General features: G+C 45.0%; 1 protein-coding gene across 2 annotated transcripts in view; it reads left to right on the top strand.

The window, feature by feature from the left end:
• The window catches only part of grk7a (G protein-coupled receptor kinase 7a), a 24,977-nt gene extending 9,328 nt beyond the window's left edge, over positions 1 to 15,649 (top strand). Inside the window, exons 3-5 of one of the 2 annotated variants that reach the window (XM_078205722.1) lie at positions 9,728 to 9,999; positions 13,784 to 13,807; positions 14,273 to 15,643. In XM_078205722.1, coding sequence (XP_078061848.1) covers positions 9,728 to 9,999; positions 13,784 to 13,807; positions 14,273 to 14,606 — 630 coding nt within the window. In that variant the 3' untranslated portion in view covers positions 14,607 to 15,643. Of the gene's footprint in view, positions 1 to 9,727; positions 10,000 to 13,783; positions 13,808 to 14,251 lie in introns of both variants that reach the window. The other variant, XM_078205715.1, reaches the window with a different exon arrangement.
• Positions 15,650 to 15,975: the final 326 nt, after the last annotated feature.

Here is a 15,975-nt window from a genome sequence, read left to right as displayed (position 1 = left end):
CCAGGCCCCCACCACCCTCTGTGTAAAAATACGTCCTTTCTGATATCCGTGTTAAACGTCCGCCCCCCCCCCCCCCTCAGCTTGAACCTATGACCCCTCGTGAACGTCACCACCGATCTGGGAAAAAGCTTCCCACCGTTCATCCTATCTATGCCTTTCATAATTTTATACACCTCTATTAGGTCACCCCTCATCCTCCGTCTTTCCAGTGAGAACAACCCCAGTTTACCCAATCTCTCCTCATAACTAAGCCCTTCCATACCAGGCAACATCCTGGTAAACCTCCTCTGCACTCTCTCTAAAGCTTCCACGTCCTTCTGGTAGTGTGCGACCAGAACTGGGCGCACCCCCTCCCACCACCGCCCCCCCAGGGGATGATCGGGCACACCCACTCCCCTCTCACCCACCCTCCGCCCCCCCCCACCCCTCCAAGGGATGAGACGTCACACCCCCTCTCCGTCCACCACCAGGGGATGATACGTCACACCCCCTCTCTTCCTCCCACCCTGCTCCCGCCCCGACCAGAGGATGACCTGGGTCAGAGAGCCGTTGCAGTCTCTGACCCTGCTCTTCGGAGGCTGCAGCGGCGACTTCAGACTTTTATTTTGCAGGTCGGTTACAGCGCGGACGCGGATCAGGCCAGAAGACGGTAAAGTGGGATTTGGCGGTAGAGTTGGGCGCGCGGTTCATTAAGTCGATTTAAATGCATGCAAATGCATTTAAATCGTCAGGCCGCCCGATTCGGGTAAAGCCGCGATCTGCTCGGAATCGGGTGCAGATCGTGGTATAGGCCCGAAGGCCAACTCTACCGCGATTTCACGCCCGAAAATGGGCACAAAGTTTTGGTAAAATCAGGCCCTATGTCTTATGGTCTTATGGGACCTTCCCATGAAAGCAAATTACTGCAGATGCTGGAATATGAAACCAAAAGAGAAAATGCTGGAAAATCTCAGCAGGTCTGGCAGCATCTGTAAGGAGAGAAAAAAGAGCTGACGTTTCGAGTCCAGATGACCCTTTGTCAAAGCTTTGACAAAGGGTCATCTGGACTCGGAAGGCCGGAATTTTACCGGCATGCCCACCAGATTCCGGGGGTGGGCGAGGCTCGGAGAATAGCATTCTCTGTTGGCCTCGGGCGGGATTGTACGAACCTTGGGCAGATATGCCGGTCAAATTCCGCCCAAAATGTTAGCTCATTTTTCTCTCCTTACAGATGCTGCCAGACCTGCTGAGATTTTCCAGCATTTTCTCTTTTGGCTGGGACCTTCCCAATGTCTGATGGATCCCCTGCTATCTGGAGGCGGCCTCCTGGTAGCAGACTGGAAGGTCATTGATATCTCCTGGAAATACTCTCACCCGCATTCTGGAGCCATTGTGATTTAATGGCTGCAGACACAACCCTGTGGAGGGATTCTGCTTCCACAATGGTAGCTGCCAGCTGTAGCTATTCTTAGTTTTGAAACTTTTGCAAGACATTAGAGCGGGTCTTCATCTTGTGATGCCCTTGCAGAAGCCAATATGCTGTAGTAGTTCCCAACTCTCCCAGCAAAGCTGGGTTTCAAGTCCTTTGCTTGCGCATTCCACCTCAGCAACCCAAATGAGCCCCACATCAAGGCTAGGGAGGAAATTGCGGGTCCCCGAGCAAAGAATCATCGACAGCCACAGGTGGGGTGCCTGAAGATTGGAGAGTGGCAAATGATGTGCCTTTGTTTAAGAAGGGCTGCAAGGAAAAGCCTGGGAACTATAGTGAGCCTAATGTCTGTAGTGGGTACGTTCTGGAAAGTATTCTGAAATACAGGATCTACAGGCATTTAGCGAGGCATGGGCTGGTTAAGGACAGTCAGCATGGCATTGTGAGTGGAAAATCAAGTCTCACAAATTTGCTTGAGTTTTTTGAAGGGGTAACAAAGAAGGTGGATGAGGGCAGTACAGTCGACGTTGTCTACATGGACTTTAACAAGGCCTTTGACAAGGTATCACATGGTAAGTTGTTGCATAAGGTTAAATCTCACAGGATCCAGGGTGAGTTATCTAAATGGATACAAAATTGGCTTAATGACAGAAGACAGAGGGTAGTTGCAGAGGGTTATTTTTCAAACTCGAGGCCTGTGACCAGCGGTGTGCCGCAGGGATCAGTGCTGGGTCCACTGTTATTTGGCATTTATATTAATGATTTGGATGAGAATTTAGGAAACCTGGTTAGTAAGTTTGCAGATGACACCAAGATTGGTGGCATAGTGGACAGTGAAGAAGGTTATCTAGGATTGCAACAGGATCTTGATCAATTGGGCCAGTAGGCTGATGAATGGCAGATGGAGTTTAACTTAGATAAATGAGAGGTGATGCATTTTGGTTGATCGAGCCAGGCAGAACCTACTCAGTTAATGGTAGGGTGTTGGGGAGAGTTATAGAACAAAGAGATCTAGTGGTACAGGTTATAGCTCCTTGAAAGTGGAGTTAAAGGTGGACAGGGTGGTGAAGAAGGCATTCATCATGCTTCGTTCCATTGGTCAGAACATTGAATACAGGAGTTGGGACATCTTGTTGAAGTTGTTCAGGACATTGGTAAGGCCACACTTGAATACTGTGCACAGTTCTGGTCACTCTATTATAGAAAGGATATTATTAAACTAGAAAGAGTGCAGAAAAGATTTACTAGGATGCTACCAGGACTTGATGGTTTGAGTTATAAGAAGAGGCTGGATAGATTGGGACTTTTTTACCTGGAGGGTAGGAGGCTTAGGGATGATTTATAGAGGTCTATAAATTAATGAGGGGAATAGATAAAGTAGATAGTTAACACCTTTTCCCAATGGGAGGGAGTCTGAAACTAGAGGGTATAGGTTTAACATAAGAGGGGACAGATAGAGATACAAAAGGGTCCAGAGGGGGAATTTTTTCACACACAGAGTGGTGAGTATCTGGAACGAGCTGCCAGAAGCAGTAGTAGAGGCAGGTACAATTTTGTATTTTAAAAAGCATTTCAACAATTACATGGGTAAGATGGGTATAGAGGGATATGGGCCAAATGTGGGCAATTGGGACGAGCTTAATGCTTAAAAACTGGGCGGCATGGACAAGTCAGGCCAAAGGGCCTGTTTCCATGCTGTAGACTTCTATGACTCTGTCTATGACTCTATAACCCACCCCCCATCTCTAAGTGGACAGAGCACACTGAGGTGGCCTATTAATTGGCAGCCTCACATAAAATTGCAATGTGTGCAACCAACCTCAGAGTTGACAGAATGATTTCACCAACGGTTAGGTTCCACCCTGCAAGCTTCAGTAAGAATTCTTCAGCCTGACTGATTAAAGAAGTATACTGTTACTTGCCGCTTCACACAGATCCCACATTCCCAATGGATGGTCCCACATTGATTTTTTTTTAATTTGTTCACAGGATGTGGGGGATTCCCTGGAAAAGTAAGGATTAACTGTCTAATTGCGCTTAACAGGCTATCTCCTTGAACCATTGCAATGCATGTGATCTAGGTACATCCATTGTGCTGTTACTGAGGGACTTTAAGCCAGTGACAATAAAGGAACGGCGATGTCGTTCTAAGCCAGAATGGTTATTTAGTTATTTATTAGTGTCACAAGTAGGCTTACATTAACATTGCAATGAAGTTACTATGAAAATCCCCTAGTTGCCACACTCCAGTGCCTGTTCGGGTACACTGAGGGAGAATTTAGCGTGGTCAATGCGCCTAACCAGCACATCTTTCAGACTGTCGGAGGAAACCGGAACACCCGGAAGAAACCCACACAGGCACAGGGAGAACGTGCAGACTACGCACAGACAATGACCCAAGCCAGGAACTGAACCCGGGTCCCTGGCGCTGTGAGGCAGCAGTGCTAACCACAGTGCCATTATGCTGCAGAACGGTGTGTGAATTGGAGGGGAACTTGGTGTTTCCATCCACCATTTACCCTTGTCCATTTAAATGGTATAGGTTACAGGTTTGGAAAGATCTGTCAAAGCAGTATTAGCAACTCGCTGCAGTGCATCTTTGAGATGGTCCACACTGCTGCCACTGTGCGTCAATAGATGGGGAAAATTAAAGGTGATGAATGGGGATCAAGTAAGATGTTTTGTTCTGAATGGTCTTGAGCTTCTTGAACTGTTGTTGGAGCTACACTCACCCAGGTAAGTGGAGAGTATTCCATCATGTGTGCCTTGTAGATGGTGGACAGGCTTTGGGGAGCCAGGAGGTGAGTTACTCACTGCAGAATTCCCAGCCTCTGACCTGTTCTTGTAGTATTTATGTGACTGGCTAGTTAGGTTTCTAGCCATGGTAATCCCCTCTCAAGGATGTTGATGGTGGAGTATTCAGAAATGGCAGTATCATTGAACACCAAGGGGGGGCGGGGGGGGCGTAATTAGATTCTCTTTTTCAAGATGATCATTGCTCCCACTTGTGTGCCGCCAATGTTACTTGCTACTTATCAGGCCAAGCCCAAATGTTATCCAGTTCTTGCTGCATGCAAGAATGGACTATTTCAGTACCTGAAGTCAAATGATACTGTTCACTGCAATCATCAGCAAACATTCCTTGGGCTGGAGGGAAAGTTATTGATGAAAGAGCTGAAGGACACCACCCTGTGAGGAACTCTTGCAGTCATGTCCTGGGCCTGAAATCATTAAACTCCATCAACATCCATAAACATCTTCCTTTGTGCGAGCTATGACTCCAATCAATGGAGAGTTTTCACCCCGATTCCCGACTTCAATTTTGCTAGGTTTCCTTTAGACCAGACTCAGTCGAATGCTGTCTTGATGTTAAGGGCAGTCATCCTTACCTCACCTCTGGTATTCAGCTCTTTTGTCCATGTTTGGATCAAGACTGTATTGAGGTATGGAGCCGAGTGACCCTGGCAGAAACTAGACTGAGCGTCGATGACCAAGTCAGTGCTGTGGAAGCACTGTTTGGTGGGTCTATCCAGCCGGTGGAACAGGAACAGAACAGAACATACCAGAAATGGAGATGGACATTGGCTGTAAGGTATTATTCAGTGGGAATGACAATGTCAGACAGTTGCTTGACTTGTCTGTGGAAGAGTTCTCCCAGTATTGACACAGGTCCCCATTGACTAGGAGGACTTTGCAACACCAACTGAATAGGTTGTGCTTTTATTATTCCCGGTGTATTGATCAGTGTCAGGCTCTCGTTCTGGTTTTATTCTTCAATTTTTCTGTGGTGGTTTAATGCAACTGAATGGCTTACTAGGCCATTTCAGAGAGCAGTTAAAAGTCAACCACATTACTGTGTGTCTGTAACATAGAAACATAGAAACTAGAAGCAAGAGTAAGCCAGTCAGCCCTTCGAGCTCCGCCATTCATTTTGATCATGGCTGATCATCAAATTCAATATCCTGATCCCTCCTTCCCCCATATCCTTTGATCCCTTTAGCCTCAAGAGCCATATCTAATTTCTTCTTGAAATCAGACAACGTTTTGGCCTCAACTACATTCAGTGGTAGTGAATTCCACACAGACACTACCTTCTGGGTGAAAAATTTTCTCCTCACCTCAGTTCTAAAAGGTTTACTCCTTATCCTCAAACTGTGACCCCTAGTTCTGGACTCCCCCACAATTGGGAACATTCTTTCTGAATCTACCCTGTTAGAATTTTATAAGTTTCTATGAGATCCTCTCTCACTCTCCTGAACTCCAGTGGATATAATCCTAACTGACTCAGTCTCTCCTCCTTTGACAGACCTGCCATCCCCGGAATCAGCCTGCCAAATAGGGCAAGGACGACAGATTTCCTTCCCTTAAAGACATTTGGTTTTTACAACAATCCAGCAATTTCACGGTCACCATTACTGAGATTGGCTTTTCATTCCATATTTATTAATTAATTGAATTAAATTTCACCACTGCCTTGGTGAATGCATTCATCCAGGCCTCTGGATTGCTAGTCCGGGTAACATTACTGTTTTGCTACCATCCCCAGTGTCAGAAAATTGGCTCCCTATATACTGTTAGCTGCTGCCCACAAATCCACTCAAAATCTGTTGGCAGTATTAATGCCAAGCACTCCACAATCACCACTGAGCACAAAGTCTGGATCATGAATGTGACAATGGCAAATTTCACAAAGTCAGTTCATTTCCTCTGGCCTCCCTACCAATAATAAACAAATTTGTCTTACAAAATCCTGGCTCCACACTGTCTGTGTGGAGTTTGCATGTTCTCCCCGTGTCTGCGTGGGTTTCCTCCGGGTGCTCTGGTTTCAAAGATGTGCGGGTTAGGTGGATTGGCCATGCTAAATTGCCCCTTAGTGTCAGGGGAGCTCGCTAGGGTAAATGCATGGGGTTATGGGGATAGGGCCTGGGTGTCTTTATGGTCAGTGCAGACTCAACGGGCCAAATGGCCTCCTTCTGTACTGTAGGTATTCTATGATTCTGTGATTCTATAAAAATATCAACCAATTTCACAGTTTAAACATCCTTTGTAGATTACTAATAAATCACAATTCTATTGAACCCAATTTCAGAATAAGCAGCAAGAGCTTTATATTGTCATCAAAGGCATACTTCAATTGAGCTTTTTAATAACTAAATCTGTATAATTAAAGTTACGGACGTTCATGCTTGATTCACCCCCATTGATCATACTTTAATTTCAATATGGAAAATTACTGAAATTAGCTTAACTATTTTTAGAATACTGCATTGACTTCATTTAGTTTATCTCACAAAATCCTCTTAGTTCCATTTAAGCCTCCATCCTTGTGTAAACATAAGCATCCTTGGTTCAACTGCGAAACTGTCGGCAAAAAAATTACAACGTCCCTCATTAATAATTGTTTAAAATTAATAATGGGCAACATTAATTTGTAGCCCATTGGATAAGATCACAAATCAGTTTCAATGTAAAAGACGGGAAGTGTAATAGGTGGAAATGTGCAACAAGGCTATAATAATGGAGGGGTTGTAATGGCATCATCAATCAGAAAGTGAAGTTCGAGTGGTTTACGAATTAATGGAACGGCAGAAATTGCAGTACAGGTAGTAACTGTGATTAATGAAACCTGGGATGACCTTCCGGGAAGCTGCCTGCACCATCACCATTTGGTTTGGAATATTGGGAGAACACTATTGTCTGTTTTCCTTTGCATTCGGAACTGACAAATGTATGGCTCCTTCAACGTTTAAGACTTTCAGGAAGGTGGGGACAGGAATAAAGATGCCGTGATATTAGACATGCGGTTGCTGCTGTCTATGTCGCTAAGCTGGCAAGGCAGGAAGATATAGATTGGCCAAATCATTGTAATGACGATAGAACCAAGAGGACACAGAGACGAGAAAATGAAATAAAAGGCAATCAGAAACAAGTGATGTCCCAAAGGAAACAAACAAATAATGAGAAAGGTGAACACACAGAAATAAGTGACAGGGCGGAATTTCCCCCCGAAAAAAATAACAGCATGCAAACGGGAGTGTTCCACACCAGTCTTTTGGGCAAAGTTGGCATTGCAATCTTCCAACACTCTGTCAGTTTTTCTGATAGCTGGGAGCTTTGCGCCAGTGAGGGGTTTGGAGGGGTGGAGCTGAAGTACACCAGAGAAGCCGGTGATCGGGCACCATTGCATAGCGCGCACTGATCTCCTACTGAACCGGGAGACCTCCTTCCACCATGCCCCCCCATGGACATCGGAACCCCCCCCCGCCCCCCCCCCCCCCACACACTCCATCTTCTGTGGCATTGTCACCTCCATCCTCCCATCAACAAGGATCACTGGCATGGGGCATCAGGACCCTCCCAATGAGTCCCCTGGTGAACCCCAGTATGTCCCACCTATCATGACCTCGTCTGCGGCCCACCACTGCATGCCCCATGCATGTTCCCCCCACACGACCAGCCTCCTTGCAGAGCTCCCTCTGCATAAATCCCGCATCATTATGCATACCCCCTGTCATAGCCCCACCCACACTCAGGCCCCACCTCCTTGGCACTGACCCGGCACACTTATGGTGCCCATATGGGCACTACAAAGGTGTCAGATGGGCACTGTCAGGGTGGCAGGTGGGCACACTGCCTGCATGCCAGATGGGCAGTGCCCAATGGGCACTGTCTATCCATGTCCCCTACAACCTTGGGGCTTAAATGGCCTCCATTTCCCCAGTGTGACCATGGTGCCTGGTCTCTGCTACTGCCTAGCAGTAGTGATTCTTGCCGCCATGATGTCACGCCGCCAAGGGCAGAAGCATCCTGGATGTGGAAGCAGCTGTGCTGAGCCAGGTAAGTCCTTTCAAATTTTGTCTTTTTTTTTTGTTAATAGGCTTTGCGCCCTTTCTGGGCACGAAATGCCCCAGTGGCATTTTGCTCCTTTACTTCTGATCTCTAATCTTTGCTGATGAAAGAAACAGTGAGCCATTTTTGTCCATTGTCTAGTAAAGGAGATAACATTTCAGTCAGGGTTCCTCATGCGACTGTTTCGTAACAATCCATATTGACAGTGTGCAGTTGTGTGCATGTGAGTGAGAAAAAGCCAGAGCTAGGATGAGCCACATTGTTGAATAACTCACTACCCACCGAATCTCTGAATTCTCTATCCACCGAATCTCTGAATTCATTATCTACCGAATCTCTGAATTCATTGTCTACCGAATCTCTGAATTCATTATCTACCGAATCTCTGAATTCATTGTCTACCGAATCTCTGAATTCATTGTCTACCGAATCTCTGAATTCACTATCCAACGAATCTCTGAATTCACTAACCACCGAATCTCTGAATTCACTATCCACCGAATCTCTGAATTCACTATCTCCCGAATCTCTGAATTCACTATCCACCAAATCTCTGAATTCACTATCTACCGAATCTCTGAATTCTCTATCCACCGGATCTCTGAATTCACTATCTACCGAATCTCTGAATTCACTATCCACCGAATCTCTGAATTCACTCTCCACCGAATCTCTGAATTCACTCTCCACCGAATCTCTGAATTCACTCTCCACCGAATCTCTGAATTCACTCTCCACCGAATCTCTGAATTCACTATCCACCGAATCTCTGAATTCACTGTCCACCAAATCTCTGAATTGATAGAAGAATAATGATTTGAACAAGTTAAATATCATGAATGAAGAAAAAGAATGATTTGATTTGATTATTGTCACGTATTAATATACAGTGAAAAGTATTGTTTCTTGTGCACGATACAGACAAAGCATACCGTTCATAGAGAAGGAAACGAGAATGTGAAATTTGATATAAATACCAAGCTTTACAAAAGAAGTGTCAATGCAAATTAATATGAGCCTATTTTATTCTAGCAGGTAATAACAGCAGTATTTTGGAATTTTTGCATCTGGTGATGCCTCCGACTCATTTTTACTGTTCCAGTCCTAACTTGCACTCTGATTATTAAATTTGCTCTTAAACCTAAATGTGGATTTTAAACTGCTTCAATTTCAATCTTTCGGAGCACCATGCCATCCTAACCCTATTGCATTATGGTATTATGATCACTGCCTGAAAATATTTGTACATTAGCGCAGTCATTTCCATGCAGACTTTCATTACACCCATCACAACTCACATTTCGCAGACTTAATGGCACCCTGTTATTGGTAGATAAACGATTTCATTGGGAATATACGGCAAATAAATTTTAATTAGTTTATTCATCCAACTAATTGATTTTAATTAGTTTGATTATCTTCTACGTTTATTTATGTATTTGTAAATGAACCTTTGTTTTTATACTGCAGGCTGGGACAAGTGGTTACATGGCTCCAGAGATCTTGAAAGAGGAAGAGTACACATACTCTGTGGACTGGTTTGCTCTTGGATGCAGCATTTATGAAATGATTGCTGGCCGAACACCTTTCAAGGAACATAAAGAAAAGGTCAATAAAGATGAAGTGAAAAGAAGAACGCTGGAAGATGAAGTGAAATACGAGAACCCTAAATTCACAGAAGACTCAAAAGACATCTGCAGATTGTTTTTGGCGAAGAACGTAGAAGAACGTTTAGGCTGCAGGTAAAGATTTTGAGTACATTAATGAGCACTACACTACATACAATTAATACTAGAAATAAGGCACATATCCAAGTGAGCAAGAGTACTTTCCACTCTATCCATCTGCAAAAATAATTTAATATTACGTTAAGGGGGCCAAAAACATTCATAAGGGCCGAATGAGCGTGAAAATGGGAGAGAATCGTGCCCATATTTTGGGTGAGATCCCAGACACAATCTTACAGCACTAACCAAAAAAAAGCCCAAATGTTATCTGGCCAGCACAGGGAGTGGATGGAGCCAGTTCACGCCACGAAGAAGGCTGCTGAGCCCTATGGGTGCCATTGCGCAGATGCCCTGATCTCCCAGGGCACTGTGTACACTCCCCCCTCAAACCCCCTGGACATCACCCATCCCCCTCCCCCCTACCTCCCGGTGATCACCCCTCCCCAGACATCACCCTCCCCCCAGTTGCACCCCATGGTGGGCAGCACGGTGGCACAGTGGTTAGCACTGCTGCCTCACAGCGCCAAGGACCCAGGTTCAATCCCCGGCTTGGGTCACTGTCTGTGCGGAGCTTGCACATTCTCCCCATGTCTGTGTGGGTTTCCTGCGGGTGCTCCGGTTTCCACCCACAGTCTGAAAGATGTGCTGGTTAGGTGCATTGACCCGAACAGGCGCCGGAGTGTGGCAGCTAGGGGATTTTCACAGGAACTTCATTGCTGTGTTAATGTAAGCTTTACTTGTGACTAATAAATAAGTAAAACTTTAAAAAACTTTAAAACTTTAATAAACCCCCCCCCCAGACATTGTCACCCTGACCCTGATCGCCACCCCAGCAAATTGCCACCCCCACCCCTTCCCCAATCGCTGCCAATCTCGTGCCAATCTCCCCCCCACCCCCCATACAGAGTAACCCCTTTCCCTCCGCCCTCCTATGGAGCTACCCGCCTCACCGTCATGTCTCCACCCCCTGTCATGGGCCCGCCCCTTCAGGCCCCACCCCTCCAGGCCCTGTTCCCCTCCCCCTGCCCCAGGCCCCAACCTCTTGGCACTACCCGGTGCCCAGTGGCACTGCCTGATCTTGCCCCAAATACCTAGGGGGTTTCAATGGTCTCTGGTCTCACTGGCGAGGTGTGCTTCAAGTGGGGGGTGGGTGAGTCTATAAGAATAGGCTGAATGGAGCCTGCCGGGCACTGCCAGTATCAGTGGGAAACACTCCCATTTTCCCGTTGGTGCGGGCACTTAGAGCCGAATCTGGGTGATTCATGCCCACTCCATTCATTTATCAACTCTGTCATTTCCTTATTATCCATTATAGCATCAACTACTTTAGCCTTTAATGAGTCCACTTGTGCCCTACCTATCTTTCCTTAAGTATATTTGTTAAATTCTCTTCCTTTAGATTTCATATCAATTTTGCGTCCCATGTTACATTCCGTGGTTCCTTTTCTTAAAGCTTGCCCAATTCACTGGATTTTTCATTTTCCCTATCAATACACGTGGAACTCAGGTGCTCAGACAATCTCCCTTTGTGCAACTATTGTCTCTGCCAGCCCTTAGCCAAGTTTATTCATAGAATCCTTACAGTGTAGAAGAAGCCTATTCGGCCCATTCAGTCTGCATTGACTCCCTCTCTCCCACCCTATCCCTGTGACCCCACACATTTACTGTAGCTAATCCCCTAATCTACACATCTTGAGACATTAAGGGACAATTTAGCATGATCAGTCCACCTAACCTGCACTTTTTATTCCCTGAAGTCAGTACATAGGGCCTTGATTTTCTCAACCTTTTTTATATGGGTTTTGGCTGTGGCTCTGGCCTTAAGAAGCAAAGATTGCAGATATTTGTCTGCAGCGATGTTCCTTCTTCTAACCGGCTGGGATTCCAGCAGTAGCCCAAATCAACCGTGACCCAGGGAAATCCAGCAGCATCACAAGCCCACTATCTTTCCCTTGTACTTCAGCATTCATTGGGGCGGGAGGGTGGCACAGTGATTAGCGCTGTTGCCTCACAACGCCAGGGGCCCGGGGTTCAATTCCAGCCTCGGGTCACTGTCTGTGTGGAGTTTGTACGTTCTCCCCGTGTCTGCATGGGTTTCCTCCGGGTGCTCCGGTATCTTCCCACAGTCCAAAGATGTGTGGGTTAGGTTGATGGGCCGTGCTAAATTAGCCCTAGTGTAGGGGGTTTCGCTTGGTAAATATGAGAGGTTAAGGGGATACGGCCTGGGTGGGATTGTGGTCGGTGCAGATTGGATTGGCCTAATGGCCTCCTTCTGCACTGTAGGAATTCTATGACATTCATTAGATTTAATTTATGGCACTCAATTCAGCATACAAATTTACAATTTGCTATACTAGTTTTGCCAAAAATTTCCACTTCTTTTATGGATCACTTTTTGGAATTTTATTTCAAAAAGAAATTAGATGGACCCTGGAAGGAAATGAACTTGTAGGGTTATGCAAGTTGAACAGGGGAGGGAGACTGACTGGATTACTCTGCGAGGAACCGGCATGTATTTGATGGGCCAAATGACCTCCTACTATGCCGCTAATGACCCTATTAATTCTGTCTTCTGGTACCTTATTGGAGAGGAACAGGGTAGGCCATTTCACAGCTCAAGCCTGTTCTGCCATACAATGGAATCACGGCCAATTTGTCAACTAACGCTACCTTATTCAACAATTCAAATTATAGCTTTGTCAGGTCAAGGGAATAAAATTCATCTTCGTCAATAGCACCAAATAATTTATAGTTGAATCCACTTCACAGCACACCTGAATTTCTTTTCAATGGAAAATGGCCTGCCAATTTGCTATCACTCATTTTGTGCAAGCATGAAAGACTACTGTTAACCCTTCATATGTTGTTATAGAATAGAATCATAGAATCCTAGAGGCCATTCGACCCATCAAGTCTGCACTGACCGCAATCCCACCCAGGCCCTATCCCTATTACCCCATGCATTTTACCTAGCTAGTCCCCCTGACACTAATTTAGCATGGCCAATTCACCTAACCCACACATCTTTGGACTGTGGGAGGAAACCGGAGCACCCGGAGGAAACCCACGCAGACACGGGGAGAATGTGCAAACTCCACATGGACAATGACCCAAGCCGGGAATTGAACCCATGTCCCTAGTGCTGAGAGGCAGCAGTGCTAACCACTGAGCCACCATGCCGCCTGTCAGTTATGTCAGTTGTAGGTACATAGGTTCTACTATCTAAAATAGCCAATTACTGGGTACAGATTTTTAAATAATCCCTTGTTTGTATCTTCATAGCGTGACTCTCACAAGACAAATATTTATCCCATTTTCAACCAAGTTTAATGGCTGCATTTCCCATCATACAAAGCACAGCCATTACAACTTGCAAAGATAAATACCTCATTCTATTTTTTTTCCTCTACGTCGGACTGTTAGATAACTATGCAAACTGACAGTGGGTTTTCATGCATTTTTCCGAGAACATTCCTGTAATATCTAAAGTAATTAATTTGACTGGAACATTGTGTATGAAGACTAGACACTTCCCGTACTCAGTGATGCACAAAATGAAAGGTGTACACATGAACATAGTTTTCATTTGGCATATCTCTTCCAGATTGCATTTTGTAATTCTAGAATAAATGATGGGTGTGAAGGCTCTGTGATTGCAGTTTGCTTGTTCCTCAGTTAAGCTTCCAAATACTTTTTTAACAGAAGCAAAAGAAGTGAAAAGCTTATTAATAAAATTATAGTATAACAGGGTATCAGACATCAGGGAATTTTACCCTCTCGCCTGGCACGGGAATCGTAGCGGGCAAGGGGCGGACCATACAAAGTTCCATTGACCTCGGGCGGGACTTTCCGGTTTTGGGGCAAGCACGGCCGGTCCAAAACTGACTAAATAACGTTTGATTCATGTAACATCTGAACAATAACAACTGAATATTTACTTTATTCACATGGACGGCACAGTGGCACAGTGGTTAGCACTGCTGCTTCACAGCGCCAGGGACCCGGGTTTGATTCCCGGCTTGGGTCACTGTGTGGGGTTTGCATGTTCTCCCCGTGTCTGCGTGGGTTTCCTCCGGTTTCCTCCCACATTCTGAAAGACGTGCTGGTTAGGCGCATTGACCCGAACAGGCGCCGGAATGTGGCGGCTAGAGGAATTTCACAGTAACTTCATTGCAGTGTTAATGTAAGCCTCACTTGTGACTAATAAATAAACTAAACTAAAATAAACTTAAACTTTACTGTATTTTCTACCATGTTTTCATTTCAGGGGAGAAAATGATGACCCTAGGAATCACCCTTTCTTCAAATCAATCAACTTTCAACGGTTAGAAGCTGGACTTGTCGACTGTCCTTTCGTGCCAGACCCCAGCACGGTGTACTGTAAGGACATTGGAGACATTGCTGAATTCTCGGAGATCAAAGGCATTGAAATCGTTGAGCAGGATAATCAGTTCTACAAGAAATTTGCTACAGGTGCCGTCACCATCCCCTGGCAGGAAGAAATGATTGAATGTGGCCTATTTGATGAACTCAATGACCCTGCTCGGAGAGCGTCAATGGCAAATGACGGCATGGCAAATGGCTCTGAGGAGGCCAAATCGGGTGTATGTGCAATTCTGTGAAAGGGGATATGTTTCACCAAACGTTTCCTTGCTTTCCTGAACCTCGCCCTCTCCTGACCGCCAGGAGGTAGGGATTAGAATTTGCTTCTGTCTCTATCTGAGATACAGTCAAAAGACAGCTTCCAAACAACAGCACCAGTGGAAAACGTAATGTGTAGTAATTAAATGCACCACTGGATTATTAGGAAACATGGAAATATATATACCTGACAGCATAGATGCTGAAGGGGGAAATTATTAACCAGCTAATAAGGTTTTAGACAGAATACATAAGGCACTGACAGCACTACCAGCAAAGAGTTAAATGATCCTTGAAACAGAGGTAATAAGCTAATCAAATAAATAATTTGCACATAAGTGAATGCAATAAGAGAATTAAGTAAGTAATTATGATTTTAAAACATGTATGCTAATATTTTAAATGTATTTTAAATATTGAATAAATTATTGTTCATTTCAGCCAAAAGCAAGTTATTGCAAGGTATGATGATAAAGGCGAAGAGTTCAAAGCCAAAGGCCTGGAAACCTCAATAGTTAGCAGAATTCATATCAGAAAGTTTCTGGTGAGGGAACACATTTTGCAACTTTATGAATAGGGACATTATTGTCTAGACATAGAATAGATATGTACCCGGACGCAGGATCACATGTCTATCCAGTGTTGGCAATGAGCTGGTGGGAATGTTCACTTTGACCACTATGTTGAGCGTCCTTGGTTACATAACAATTGGGAAGTAAATTCAGCCAAGATAGGAATCAGCGTCCGGGTTCAAAGGACGAATGAGACATCATTATGCCAGATGGTAAAATGCGATTGGCTGAATTACCTGTCAGGAATTATCATTGATGGATGTTTACCAAATGTAATCGAGTTTGAACTAATATGAGGCGAGAATGATAGATAAGAAAATCTATAATTGATCTATTTTTGATTGTACACGTTGGAGAAGTTCTGTCGCTCTAATCCAGAGCTGCTTAACACTTTTGGTGATCTCCGAGCAGCTGCTTGTTGTGTTTTTGTTTTAAATAAATGTTAAATCTTTAAACAGAGATATCTGCCTTGTGAGTTTTGTTTTGTCTGTAGCTAAAGACAGTACCGGCCATCTCAATTCACCCAACAGTCTTTCTTTGGAGACGAGGGTGGGATAGAGTCATCATACTCCGGCGATGAGAAGTGCCTCCTGAGGGTGAGTATATTTACATTACCACCTGGGTTAGTTAGAAGGAGAAACGCATCCAGTTGTCAGATCCGTAAGTTAACCTATCCGAACAGTCATTTGGGGTCGCAAAGGCAGCATCGCTGGTTAACGAAACCAAGCTTAAAGTGGGGGCACGATAACAGAACTTCAGTGCCGGTCCATCAGGGGAG

Source organism: Mustelus asterias, chromosome 3 (genome assembly GCF_964213995.1).
Source record: "Mustelus asterias chromosome 3, sMusAst1.hap1.1, whole genome shotgun sequence".
In the NCBI taxonomy this organism is placed as follows: domain Eukaryota; kingdom Metazoa; phylum Chordata; class Chondrichthyes; order Carcharhiniformes; family Triakidae; genus Mustelus; species Mustelus asterias.
The sequence above is the reverse complement of the archived record's forward strand: the minus strand, read 5'-3'. Positions and strand labels throughout refer to the sequence as shown.